This window comes from Pseudorasbora parva, chromosome 23 (assembly GCF_024679245.1).
Source record: "Pseudorasbora parva isolate DD20220531a chromosome 23, ASM2467924v1, whole genome shotgun sequence".
Taxonomy (NCBI): Eukaryota; Metazoa; Chordata; class Actinopteri; order Cypriniformes; family Gobionidae; genus Pseudorasbora; species Pseudorasbora parva.
In genome coordinates, this window is record NC_090194.1 from 141504 (window position 1) to 155651 (window position 14148).

Below are 14148 nucleotides of genomic sequence, written 5' to 3' on the forward strand. Positions count from 1 at the left end.
CACAGGTGTGTGTCCGTGAGGGAACTGTACCTGATGCTGTAGCTGAGTAAAGCACAGGTGTGTGTCCGTGAGGGAACTGTACCTGATGCTGTAGCTGAGTAAAGCACAGGTGTGTGTCCGTGAGGGAACTGTCCCTGATGCTGTAGCTGAGTAAAGCACAGGTGTGTGTCCGTGAGGGAACTGTCCCTGATGCTGTAGCTGAGTAAAGCACAGGTGTGTGTCCATGAGGGAACTGTACCTGATGCTGTAGCTGAGTAAAGCACAGGTGTGTGTGCGTGAGGGAACTGTCCCTGATGCTGTAGCTGAGTAAAGCACAGGTGTGTGTCCGTGAGGGAACTGTACCTGATGCTGTAGCTGAGTAAAGCACATGTGTGTGTGCGTGAGGGAACTGTACCTGATGCTGTAGCTGAGTAAAGCACAGGTGTGTGTGCGTGAGGGAACTGTACCTGATGCTATAGCTGAGTAAAGCACAGGTGTGTCCGTGAGGGAACTGTACCTGATGCTGTAGCTGAGTAAAGCACAGGTGTGTCCGTGAGGGAACTGTACCTGATGCTGTAGCTGAGTAAAGCACAGGTGTGTGTGCGTGAGGGAACTGTACCTGATGCTGTAGCTGAGTAAAGCACAGGTGTGTGTGCGTGAGGGAACTGTACCTGATGCTGTAGCTGAGTAAAGCACAGGTGTGTCCGTGAGGGAACTGTACCTGATGCTATAGCTGAGTAAAGCACAGGTGTGTGTGCGTGAGGGAACTGTACCTGATGCTATAGCTGAGTAAAGCACAGGTGTGTGTGCGTGAGGGAACTGTACCTGATGCTATAGCTGAGTAAAGCACAGGTGTGTGTGCGTGAGGGAACTGTACCTGATGCTATAGCTGAGTAAAGCACAGGTGTGTGTGCGTGAGGGAACTGTACCTGATGCTGTAGCTGAGTAAAGCACAGGTGTGTGTCCGTGAGGGAACTGTACCTGATGCTGTAGCTGAGTAAAGCACATGTGTGTGTGCGTGAGGGAACTGTACCTGATGCTATAGCTGAGTAAAGCACAGGTGTGTGTGCGTGAGGGAACTGTACCTGATGCTGTAGCTGAGTAAAGCACAGGTGTGTGTGCGTGAGGGAACTGTACCTGATGCTGTAGCTGAGTAAAGCACAGGTGTGTGTGCATGAGGGAACTGTACCTGATGCTGTAGCTGAGTAAAGCACAGGTGTGTGTGCGTGAGGGAACTGTACCTGATGCTGTAGCTGAGTAAAGCACAGGTGTGTGTCCGTGAGGGAACTGTCCCTGATGCTGTAGCTGAGTAAAGCACAGGTGTGTGTCCGTGAGGGAACTGTACCTGATGCTGTAGCTGAGTAAAGCACAGGTGTGTGTGCGTGAGGGAACTGTACCTGATGCTGTAGCTGAGTAAAGCACAGGTGTGTGTGCGTGAGGGAACTGTACCTGATGCTGTAGCTGAGTAAAGCACAGGTGTGTGTGCGTTAGGGAACTGTACCTGATGCTGTAGCTGAGTAAAGCACAGGTGTGTTTGCGTGAGGGAACTGTACCTGATGCTGTAGCTGAGTAAAGCACAGGTGTGTGTGCGTTAGGGAACTGTACCTGATGCTGTAGCTGAGTAAAGCACAGGTGTGTGTGCGTGAGGGAACTGTACCTGATGCTGTAGCTGAGTAAAGCACAGGTGTGTGTCCGTGAGGGAACTGTACCTGATGCTGTAGCTGAGTAAAGCACAGGTGTGTGTCCGTGAGGGAACTGTACCTGATGCTGTAGCTGAGTAAAGCACAGGTGTGTGTCCGTGAGGGAACTGTCCCTGATGCTGTAGCTGAGTAAAGCACAGGTGTGTGTCCGTGAGGGAACTGTCCCTGATGCTGTAGCTGAGTAAAGCACAGGTGTGTGTCCATGAGGGAACTGTACCTGATGCTGTAGCTGAGTAAAGCACAGGTGTGTGTGCGTGAGGGAACTGTCCCTGATGCTGTAGCTGAGTAAAGCACAGGTGTGTGTCCGTGAGGGAACTGTACCTGATGCTGTAGCTGAGTAAAGCACATGTGTGTGTGCGTGAGGGAACTGTACCTGATGCTGTAGCTGAGTAAAGCACAGGTGCGTGTCCGTGAGGGAACTGTACCTGATGCTGTAGCTGAGTAAAGCACAGGTGTGTGTCCATGAGGGAACTGTCCCTGATGCTGTAGCTGAGTAAAGCACAGGTGTGTGTGCGTGAGGGAACTGTCCCTGATGCTGTAGCTGAGTAAAGCACAGGTGTGTGTGCGTGAGGGAACTGTACCTGATGCTGTAGCTGAGTAAAGCACAGGTGTGTGTGCGTGAGGGAACTGTACCTGATGCTGTAGCTGAGTAAAGCACAGGTGTGTGTCCGTGAGGGAACTGTACCTGATGCTGTAGCTGAGTAAAGCACATGTGTGTGTGCGTGAGGGAACTGTACCTGATGCTGTAGCTGAGTAAAGCACAGGTGTGTGTCCGTGAGGGAACTGTGCCTGATGCTGTAGCTGAGTAAAGCACAGGTGTGTGTGCGTGAGGGAACTGTACCTGATGCTGTAGCTGAGTAAAGCACAGGTGTGTGTCCGTGAGGGAACTGTCCCTGATGCTGTAGCTGAGTAAAGCACAGGTGTGTGTGCGTGAGGGAACTGTACCTGATGCTGTAGCTGAGTAAAGCACAGGTGTGTGTCCGTGAGGGAACTGTACCTGATGCTGTAGCTGAGAAAAGCACATGTGTGTGTGCGTGAGGGAACTGTACCTGATGCTATAGCTGAGTAAAGCACAGGTGTGTGTGCGTGAGGGAAATGTACCTCATGCTATAGCTGAGTAAAGCACAGGTGTGTGTCCGTGAGGGAACTGTACCTGATGCTGTAGCTGAGTAAAGCACAGGTGTGTGTGCGTGAGGGAACTGTACCTGATGCTGTAGCTGAGTAAAGCACAGGTGTGTGTGGTGTGCGTGAGGGAACTGTCCCTGATGCTGTAGCTGAGTAAAGCACAGGTGTGTGTCCGTGAGGGAACTGTACCTGATGCTGTAGCTGAGTAAAGCACAGGTGTGTGTGCGTGAGGGAACTGTACCTGATGCTGTAGCTGAGTAAAGCACAGGTGTGTGTGGTGTGCGTGAGGGAACTGTACCTGATGCTGTAGCTGAGTAAAGCACAGGTGTGTGTGGTGTGCGTGAGGGAACTGTACCTGATGCTGTAGCTGAGTAAAGCACATGTGTGTGTGCGTGAGGGAACTGTCCCTGATGCTGTAGCTGAGTAAAGCACAGGTGTGTGTGCGTGAGGGAACTGTACCTGATGCTGTAGCTGAGTAAAGCACAGGTGTGTGTGCGTGAGGGAACTGTACCTGATGCTATAGCTGAGTAAAGCACAGGTGTGTGTGCGTGAGGGAACTGTCCCTGATGCTGTAGCTGAGTAAAGCACAGGTGTGTGTGCGTGAGGGAACTGTCCCTGATGCTGTAGCTGAGTAAAGCACAGGTGTGTGTGCGTGAGGGAACTGTACCTGATGCTGTAGCTGAGTAAAGCACAGGTGTGTGTGCGTGAGGGAACTGTACCTGATGCTATAGCTGAGTAAAGCACAGGTGTGTGTGCGTGAGGGAACTGTACCTCATGCTATAGCTGAGTAAAGCACAGGTGTGTGTCCGTGAGGGAACTGTACCTGATGCTGTAGCTGAGTAAAGCACAGGTGTGTGTGCGTGAGGGAACTGTACCTGATGCTGTAGCTGAGTAAAGCACAGGTGTGTGTGCGTGAGGGAACTGTCCCTGATGCTGTAGCTGAGTAAAGCACAGGTGTGTGTCCGTGAGGGAACTGTACCTGATGCTGTAGCTTAGTAAAGCACATGTGTGTGTGCGTGAGGGAACTGTACCTGATGCTATAGCTGAGTAAAGCACAGGTGTGTGTGCGTGAGGGAACTGTACCTGATGCTATAGCTGAGTAAAGCACATGTGTGTGTGCGTGAGGGAACTGTACCTGATGCTATAGCTGAGTAAAGCACAGGTGTGTGTCCGTGAGGGAACTGTACCTGATGCTGTAGCTGAGTAAAGCACAGGTGTGTGTGCGTGAGGGAACTGTACCTGATGCTGTAGCTGAGTAAAGCACAGGTGTGTGTCTGTGAGGGAACTGTGTCTGATGCTGTAGCTGAGTAAAGCACAGGTGTGTGTCCGTGAGGGAACTGTACCTGATGCTGTAGCTGAGTAAAGCACAGGTGTGTGTGCGTGAGGGAACTGTCCCTGATGCTGTAGCTGAGTAAAGCACAGGTGTGTGTCCGTGAGGGAACTGTACCTGATGCTGTAGCTGAGTAAAGCACAGGTGTGTGTGCGTGAGGGAACTGTACCTGATGCTATAGCTGAGTAAAGCACAGGTGTGTGTGCGTGAGGGAACTGTACCTGATGCTGTAGCTGAGTAAAGCACAGGTGTGTGTGCGTGAGGGAACTGTACCTGATGCTGTAGCTGAGTAAAGCACAGGTGTGTGTGCGTGAGGGAACTGTACCTGATGCTGTAGCTGAGTAAAGCACAGGTGTGTGTGCGTGAGGGAACTGTACCTGATGCTGTAGCTGAGTAAAGCACAGGTGTGTGTCCGTGAGGGAACTGTACCTGATGCTGTAGCTGAGTAAAGCACAGGTGTGTGTGCGTGAGGGAACTGTACCTGATGCTGTAGCTGAGTAAAGCACAGGTGTGTGTGGTGTGCGTGAGGGAACTGTACCTGATGCTGTAGCTGAGTAAAGCACAGGTGTGTGTCCATGAGGGAACTGTACCTGATGCTGTAGCTGAGTAAAGCACAGGTGTGTGTCCGTGAGGGAACTGTACCTGATGCTGTAGCTGAGTAAAGCACAGGTGTGTGTGCGTGAGGGAACTGTACCTGATGCTGTAGCTGAGTAAAGCACAGGTGTGTGTGCTTGAGGGAACTGTACCTGATGCTGTAGCTGAGTAAAGCACAGGTGTGTGTGCGTGAGGGAACTGTACCTGATGCTGTAGCTGAGTAAAGCACAGGTGTGTGTCCGTGAGGGAACTGTACCTGATGCTATAGCTGAGTAAAGCACAGGTGTGTGTCCGTGAGGGAACTGTACCTGATGCTGTAGCTGAGTAAAGCACAGGTGTGTGTCCGTGAGGGAACTGTACCTGATGCTGTAGCTGAGTAAAGCACAGGTGTGTGTGCGTGAGGGAACTGTACCTGATGCTGTAGCTGAGTAAAGCACAGGTGTGTGTCCGTGAGGGAACTGTACCTGATGCTGTAGCTGAGTAAAGCACAGGTGTGTGTCCGTGAGGGAACTGTACCTGATGCTGTAGCTGAGTAAAGCACAGGTGTGTGTGCGTGAGGGAACTGTACCTGATGCTATAGCTGAGTAAAGCACAGGTGTGTGTGCGTGAGGGAACTGTACCTGATGCTGTAGCTGAGTAAAGCACAGGTGTGTGTCCGTGAGGGAACTGTACCTGATGCTGTAGCTGAGTAAAGCACAGGTGTGTGTCCGTGAGGGAACTGTCCCTGATGCTGTAGCTGAGTAAAGCACAGGTGTGTGTCCGTGAGGGAACTGTACCTGATGCTATAGCTGAGTAAAGCACAGGTGTGTGTCCGTGAGGGAACTGTACCTGATGCTATAGCTGAGTAAAGCACAGGTGTGTCCGTGAGGGAACTGTACCTGATGCTGTAGCAGAGTAAAGCACAGGTGTGTGTGCGTGAGGGAACTGTACCTGATGCTGTAGCTGAGTAAAGCACATGTGTGTGTGCGTGAGGGAACTGTACCTGATGCTATAGCTGAGTAAAGCACAGGTGTGTGTCCGTGAGGGAACTGTACCTGATGCTGTAGCTGAGTAAAGCACAGGTGTGTGTCCGTGAGGGAACTGTACCTGATGTTGTTTGCTGGTGTGGTGGTTGAGCTGCTACGGGATGGTGAATACGTTTCATTAACACACACATCTAGATTGTGTCTGAAAAACTTCTCGAGCTGAAAAACACATTGCAGATGATAATGGTTATTAATATATAACTAATAGAATAATTAAATTACTGAATTAAATTATAATAGAATAGTTAAAATATCTGTGAAACTGCAAAAAAAAAAATTAATCCTTTTTTAATTTACCTGTGTTTGGATATTTTGTTCACTTTGGGGTGTTCCATTTACCTCCAGAGTTATCCAGTAAAATACTAAGAGACAAAAAGAGCCAGTTACGCATTATATTATTTTCATTTAACAGAAAAAAAATAGCCATTATTTTTGTTGGAATTGTAATATTTACCATTTATACAGCTTAGAGAAAAGTTACACTGTGCTGTAAATAAAGAAGAATAACTGAATATTAGATAAAAGGAGTAAAATAAGACAGAAAGTGCCAACTGTGGTAGAGCTTACCGTTAGTGGATGGGGTAGATGTTTGGGTAAAGGCTGTAGTTTCATTAGCAGAGGATGATGGCTTGGGCTGGAGATGATATTGTTATGAGTCTATTAATCTGGTGTCTGATCACATACAGTAGGATGTGCTAATAATGGTCTGCTTGTAGTACTTACTGTTGCTGTAAATGTTGTGGAGTTTGTGGTTGTTACAGAAGTTGTGTTTTCTGTGGATGTGGAGTTTGTGGTTGTTACAGAAGTTGTGTTTTCTGTGGATGTGGAGTTTGTGGTTGTTACAGAAGGTGTGTTTTCTGTGGATGTGGATGGTGTGGTTGTTACAGAAGTTGTGTTTTCTGTGGATGTGGAGTTTGTGGTTGTTACAGAAGTTGTGTTTTCTGTGGATCTGGATGGTGTGGTTGTTTCAGAAGTTGTGTTTTCTGTGGATGTGGATAGTGTGGTTGTTACAGAAGGTGTGTTTTCTGTGGATGTGGATGGTGTGGTTTCTGTAGTTTGGTTGCCATTGCTGTATAATTCTGTCGTAAGTGTCATTGCTGTTGTGCTTATGTTAGGAGCTGGGCCTGAGGTTTCCATCGCTGTTGTTGTATTTAGCACGGTTGGGGTTAAGTGTGTTGTCGATGAGCTACTTTCGGCTGTAGATAAATGAGTGATGGTCATGTCAGGTGTAGGAGAGACCGTCGGTGTGGTAGCGCTCGATGTTACTGTAGGAAACATACAGAAAACATTAAATCAAATATACCATTATGATGTTATGACAGAGAGAGAGAGAGAGAGAGAGAGAGAGAGAGAGAGAGAGAGAGAGAGAGAGAGAGAGAGAGAGAGAGAGAGAGAGAGAGAGAGAGAGAGAGAGAGCTGAGATTGGCTTTTGTTTTTTTTTGTTTTTTGTGAAACGTGTCGAGCAGGTTGACTGAGCTGTGTTTGTATGGCTGGTTCAGGGACGCTATTGTGTTTAGATCACAGCCCATATTTTACGTGACTCAGAATCGATACACACCCATTAGAGGAACAGAGGACAATATTTCTGAGATGTTCCTCTTTACACTAGGAGAAGACTAATTCTGACTAATTCTCAAACCGCGGATTATATTAGTATTTATAAGTAGTATTTCTAGGTCTCTGATAACCAGATTTGTGAATGATCATGTGAAAAATTGTTGTCCTATTTCTTCCCAGAGACACAATATCAAGCAGGATCACATGATAATCAGGTTTTACAAAAACAATGTCACATAACTGATAATAAATTAAAAGATGCATCCCTTTCTTTTGGACCAGGAACAGATCTGCGGATATGAAGACCAGCGGATCTCCATTAGAAGTTACACAAGCCATTGTTTAAAGTTACCCCACTGTGCAAATAGACGTTTTACCTTTGTTCCACAAACTCTAATGTGGTTAGTATTGTGGCATAATAGGTGAGCAAACAGGAGGACAATCCCAGTATAACGATCCCAGGTGTGAGACTTTACCTGTATGGGTTAGCAGGAGCAGGAGGAACCACAGGCCGGATCTCCATCCCAAACCTTCAATCGCCATCCCGCTGAAACACACACACACACACACACACTTAGCATCACATGCAGAGAAATTACCCTTTCCAAAACGGACCTGAAGTGAATGTCTCACTTTCACTTTTACGTTGATTTAGTAAACCCATAAGACTAACATTTGCTTAACCTTCTTTCGTTTGTCTGGAGCTTTGATGTAAAATCAATGGAGGGTGTGCAGGTAAAGCCCAGATCTAATGTCCAGTACAGAAGGGGGAGGTTATCAAAGATTAGGAAATAACTGATGATTATTGATGAAGAGCAAAAGTTCTTTTTTGGCGCAAAATCTGACTCTATAAAGTTTTAAATAATGATAAAGATTTTGTAAATATTGTGAAATATTATTACTGTTCTCTGTGTGACTATATAGTAAAGTGTGATTTATTCCTGTGATCAAAGCTGAGTTTATCATCATTACTCCAGTCTTCAGTGTCCCATGATCCCTCAGGAATCATTCCCAGGATTAAGCTTGGAACATACTCTGCAAGAACAAAGAAATTTGTTCGTTTTCTCAAGGTGAGAACTCCCGAACCAGGACTGCGAGAACTCCCGAACCAGGGCTGCGAGAACTCCCGAACCAGGGCTGCGAGAACTCCCAAACCAGGGCTGCGAGAACTCCCGAACCAGGGCTGCGAGAACTCCTGAACCAGGGCTGCAAAAACTCCCGAACCAGGACTGCGAGAACTCTCGAACTAGGACTGTGAGAACTCCCGAACCAGGGCTGCGAGAACTCCTGAACCAGGGCTGCAAAAACTCCCGAACCAGGACTGCGAGAACTCTCGAACTAGGACTGCGAGAACTCCCGAACCAGGACTGTGAGAACTCCCGAACCAGGACTGTGAGAACTCCCGAACCAGGGCTGCGAGAACTCCTGAACCAGGACTGCGAGAACTCCCGAACCAGGACTGTGAGAACTCCCGAACCAGGACTGTGAGAACTCCCGAACCAGGGCTGCGAGAACTCCTGAACCAGGGCTGCGAGAACTCCCGAACCAGGACTGTGAGAACTCCCGAACCAGGGCTGCGAGAACTCCTGAACCAGGGCTGCAAAAACTCCCGAACCAGGACTGCGAGAACTCTCGAACTAGGACTGCGAGAACTCCCGAACCAGGACTGTGAGAACTCCCGAACCAGGGCTGCGAGAACTCCCGAACCAGGGCTGCGAGAACTCCCAAACTAGGACTGCAAGAATTCCCGAACCAGGGCTGCAAAAACTCCCGAACCAGGACTGTGAGAACTCCCGAACCAGGGCTGCGAGAACTCCCGAACCAGGACTGCGAGAACTCCCGAACCAGGGCTGCAAAAACTCCCGAACCAGGACTGTGAGAACTCCCGAACCAGGACTGTGAGAACTCCCGAACCAGGACTGTGAGAACTCCCAAACTAGGACTGCAAGAACTCCCGAACCAGGACTGCGAGAACTCCCGAACCAGGACTGTGAGAACTCCCGAACCAGGACTGCGAGAACTCCCGAACCAGGACTGCGAGAACTCCCAAACTAGGACTGCAAGAACTCCCGAACCAGGGCTGCAAAAACTCCCGAACCAGGACTGCGAGAACTCCCGAACCAGGACTGCGAGAACTCCCGAACCAGGACTGTGAGAACTCCCGAACCAGGACTGCGAGAACTCCCGAACCAGGACTGCGAGAACTCCCGAACCAGGACTGCGAGAACTCCCAAACTAGGACTGCGAGAACTCCCGAACCAGGGCTGCGAGAACTCCCGAACCAGGGCTGCGAGAACTCCCGAACCAGGGCTGCGAGAACTCCTGAACCAGGGCTGCAAAAACTCCCGAACCAGGACTGCGAGAACTCCCGAACCAGGACTGCGAGAACTCCCGAACCAGGACTGCGAGAACTCCCGAAACCAGGGCTGCGAGAACTCCCGAACCAGGACTGCGAGAACTCCCAAACTAGGACTGCGAGAACTCCCGAACCAGGACTGCGAGAACTCCCGAACCAGGACTGCGAGAACTCCCGAACCAGGACTGCGAGAACTCCCAAACTAGGACTGCGAGAACTCCTGAACCAGGACTGCGAGAACTCCCGAACCAGGACTGCGAGAACTCCCAAACCAGGACTGCGAGAACTCCTGAACCAGGGCTGCGAGAACTCCCGAACCAGGGCTGCGAGAACTCCCGAACCAGGGCTGCGAGAACTCCTGAACCAGGGCTGCAAAAACTCCCGAACCAGGACTGCGAGAACTCCCGAACCAGGACTGCGAGAACTCCCGAACCAGGACTGCAAGAACTCCCGAACCAGGGCTGCAAAAACTCCCGAACCAGGGCTGCAAAAACTCCCGAACCAGGACTGCGAGAACTCCCGAACCAGGGCTGCGAGAACTCCTGAACCAGTGCTGCAAAAACTCCCGAACCAGGACTGCAAAAACTCCCGAACCAGGACTGCGAGAACTCCCGAACCAGGACTGCGAGAACTCCCGAACCAGGACTGCAAGAACTCCCGAACCAGGGCTGCAAAAACTCCCGAACCAGGACTGCGAGAATGAATAACATGACGTCATTTTGTTCTCGCAGCCCTGGGAGTGAGAACTTTTTTCTCTGTTCTTGCAGAGTATGTTGCAGCCCTTAGGGTCAAACTTCTTTGCTCTTCCTGTCATGTTTTGATTCTGACACATGTTCCTTTGTCTCAGTTTCCCCCCACTTGTCTGTTTCCTAGGTTACCCTGGTTAGTTTAGCTCTGTTCAGATGTGGTTAGTTCCTCTTGTTCACTCTTGTTTTTGTCTAGTCACGGTTGTGTTTCTGTTGCTAGACTGCATGTTTCTGTGAAGTTAAGATTAAAGTTTATGTTTGATTGTGATCTTGTGAGTCTTCATCCGGTTCCTGGGTCTCGTACCGTTACAATCTGATGCCCAACACACATTAATGATTATTATCAGAGTTGGAAAGATGAGCCGCTTCATATTTCTGTGAAACCGTGACATGTTCTGTAGGAATCTTCAATAAATGATTAGAATGTTCAAAAAATAGCTTTTATCTAAAATATAAATATTTTGTAGCATTATAAATGTCTTTACACTTTTGTTCAATTTTGTCTTTGCTGAATAAAAGTATTAATTTCTTTCTTTTTTTAAAGCTGTGTATATTGAATATCACATTTGACAGTATTTTGATGACATCATTCAATAACTTCCCATGGAAATGAATGTTATGGTGCTGTTTTGATTATGAAACTAGTTAAAATGCTTATAAACAATTATAATAAAAATAATGCACAAAATATACAACAATAATATAAATGTATTGATATAACAATTTAATTCTAATTTATAATAAAATCACAGCTTTAGTACCAACACCTGTAATTAACAATAAAGATAGTAAATAAACTCTTTGAAACATTACCAAACCAACATCTAAAAATAGCTCTTTTTCCCAGAGTATTTTCCATATGAATTCCCAATGTAAGTCGACTCACGTACCTTGTGGACAGGTGTGTGGACAGTCTGAGCTTCACACACACACACACCATGGAGAAGCCCTTTCTCTGAGCCACGGCCCGAGGGAAACTGCCAGAAAACCTAAACAGACAGAAGTGTGTGTGTGACTGGACTGTCAGGTTAGTCTGTGCTGAGTGTGTGTGAGTGAACAGTGAGTTATGAGAACCACCCTCCCTCACACACACACACACACACACGCCCAGCCTCTGCACACAGGCACTTCCCCATTGGCACAGCTGTATATCAGCTGTTTTTAAAAAAATACATTTATAATTATAATAAATATAAATTATTATAATTATAATAACCATGTTTTCCATGCATTTATTTAATGCATATTATAAGCAAACTGGAGTCAACTGCAGAGAAAACGAACCCTGTTTTTTCAGAATGTTTTTGAGAAATAGGAAATAAAACATATATTTTTTACTGACGTATCTTGTTGTAGCTACAGTGGTGTGTTTATCTCTAGATCATTCATTGTCTAACAGGAAAGGCTGCTTTTACCACGCAGAGCTTTTATTTAAGAGGAATGTATAATAACCGCGTCGTGTTTTACGTCAATTTGAGTTGTTCCACCCACACTTCATCATAGGTGTGTCGTTCAGACGTGGTTTGAGTGGGGGGTTCGGTGGGTGGGGTTTGAGTGGGGGGGGGTCGGTGGGGGGGGGGGGGGGGGTTTGAGTGGGAGGGGTTTAAGTGGGTGAGGTTTGAGTGGGAGGGGTTTAAAGTGGGTGGGGTTTGGTTGGGTAGGTTTGAGTGAGTGGGGTCGAATGGGGGGGGGTTGGGTGGGTGGCATTTGAGTGGGAGGGGTTTGAGTGGGAGGGGTTTGAGTGAGGGGGGGTTTCGGTGGGGGGGTTGAGTGGGTGGGGTTTGAGTGGGAGGGGTTTAATTGGGTGGGGTTTGAGTGGGAGGGGTTTAAAGTGGGTGGGGTTTGGTTGGGTAGGTTTGAGTGAGTGGGGTCGAATGGGGGGGGGTTGGGTGGGTGGCATTTGAGTGGGAGGGGTTTGAGTGGGAGGGGTTTGAGTGGGGGGTTTGAGTGGGAGGGGTTTGAGTGGGTGGGGTTTGAGTGGGAGGGGTTTGAGTGGGTGGGGTTTGAGTGGGAGGGGTTTGAGTGGGTGGAGATCTGTGAGCATGACCATAGACATACATATCTGTGTGCATGACCATAGACATACATATCTGTGAGCATGACCATAGACATACATATCTGTGTGCATGACCATAGACATACATATCTGTGAGCATGACCATAGACATACATATCTGTGAGCATGACCATAGACATACATATCTGTGTGCAAGACCACAGACATACATATCTGCATATCTGTGCATGACCACAGACATACATATCTGTGAGCATGACCATAGACATACATATCTGTGAGCATGACCATAGACATACATATCTGTGTGCATGACCATAGACATACATATCTGTGAGCATGACCATAGACATACATATCTGTGAGCATGACCATAGACATACATATCTGTGTGCATGACCATAGACATACATATCTGTGAGCATGACCATAGACATACATATCTGTGAGCATGACCATAGACATACATATCTGTGAGCATGACCATAGACATACATATCTGTGAGCATGACCATAGACATACATATCTGTGTGCATGACCATAGACATACATATCTGTGTGCAAGACCACAGACATACATATCTGCATATCTGTGCATGACCACAGACATACATATCTGTGAGCATGACCATAGACATACATATCTGCATATCTGTGAGCATGACCACAGACATACATATCTGTGAGCATGACCATAGACATACATATCTGTGTGCATGACCATAGACATACATATCTGTGAGCATGACCACAGACATACATATCTGTGAGCATGACCATAGACATACATATCTGTGAGCATGACCATAGACATACATATCTGTGAGCATGACCACAGACATACATATCTGTGAGCATGACCATAGACATACATATCTGTGTGCAAGACCACAGACATACATATCTGCATATCTGTGCATGACCATAGACATACATATCTGCATATCTGTGTGCATGACCATAGACATACATATCTGCATATCTGTGTGCATGACCATAGACATACATATCTGTGAGCATGACCACAGACATACATATCTGTGAGCATGACCATAGATGTACATATCTGCATATCTGTGTGCATGACCATAGACATACATATCTGTGAGCATGACCATAGACATACATATCTGTGTGCATGACCATAGACATACATATCTGTGTGCATGACCATAGACATACATATCTGTGTGCAAGACCATAGACATACATATCTGTGAGCATGACCATAGACATACATATCTGCATATCTGTGAGCATGACCATAGACATACATATCTGTGAGCATGACCATAGACATACATATCTGTGAGCATGACCATAGACATACATATCTGTGAGCATGACCATAGACATACATATCTGCATATCTGTGAGCATGACCATAGACATACATATCTGTGTGCATGACCATAGACATACATATCTGTGTGCAAGACCACAGACATACATATCTGCATATCTGTGTGCATGACCATAGACATACATATCTGTGAGCATGACCACAGACATACATATCTGTGAGCATGACCATAGATGTACATATCTGCATATCTGTGTGCATGACCATAGACATACATATCTGTGAGCATGACCATAGACATACATATCTGCATATCTGTGAGCATGACCATAGACATACATATCTGCATATCTGTGAGCATGACCACAGACATACATATCTGTGTGCATGACCACAGACATACATATCTGTGAGC

At 47.3% G+C, this 14148-nt stretch overlaps 1 protein-coding gene across 1 annotated transcript in view; it reads right to left on the bottom strand.

Annotated features, from left to right (window-relative positions):
• Positions 1-11456, bottom strand: part of LOC137062833 (adhesion G-protein coupled receptor G2) — a 29844-nt gene extending 18388 nt beyond the window's left edge. The window contains exons 1-7 of the mRNA XM_067433754.1: positions 11303-11456; positions 7787-7857; positions 6477-7018; positions 6321-6387; positions 6208-6240; positions 6051-6115; positions 5815-5912 (exon numbers count right to left, since the gene is read on the bottom strand). Coding sequence (XP_067289855.1) covers positions 5815-5912; positions 6051-6115; positions 6208-6240; positions 6321-6387; positions 6477-7018; positions 7787-7857; positions 11303-11352 — 926 coding nt within the window. The 5' untranslated portion in view covers positions 11353-11456. The remainder of the gene's footprint in view (positions 1-5814; positions 5913-6050; positions 6116-6207; positions 6241-6320; positions 6388-6476; positions 7019-7786; positions 7858-11302) is intronic.
• Between the last annotated feature and the right edge of the window lie 2692 nt (positions 11457-14148).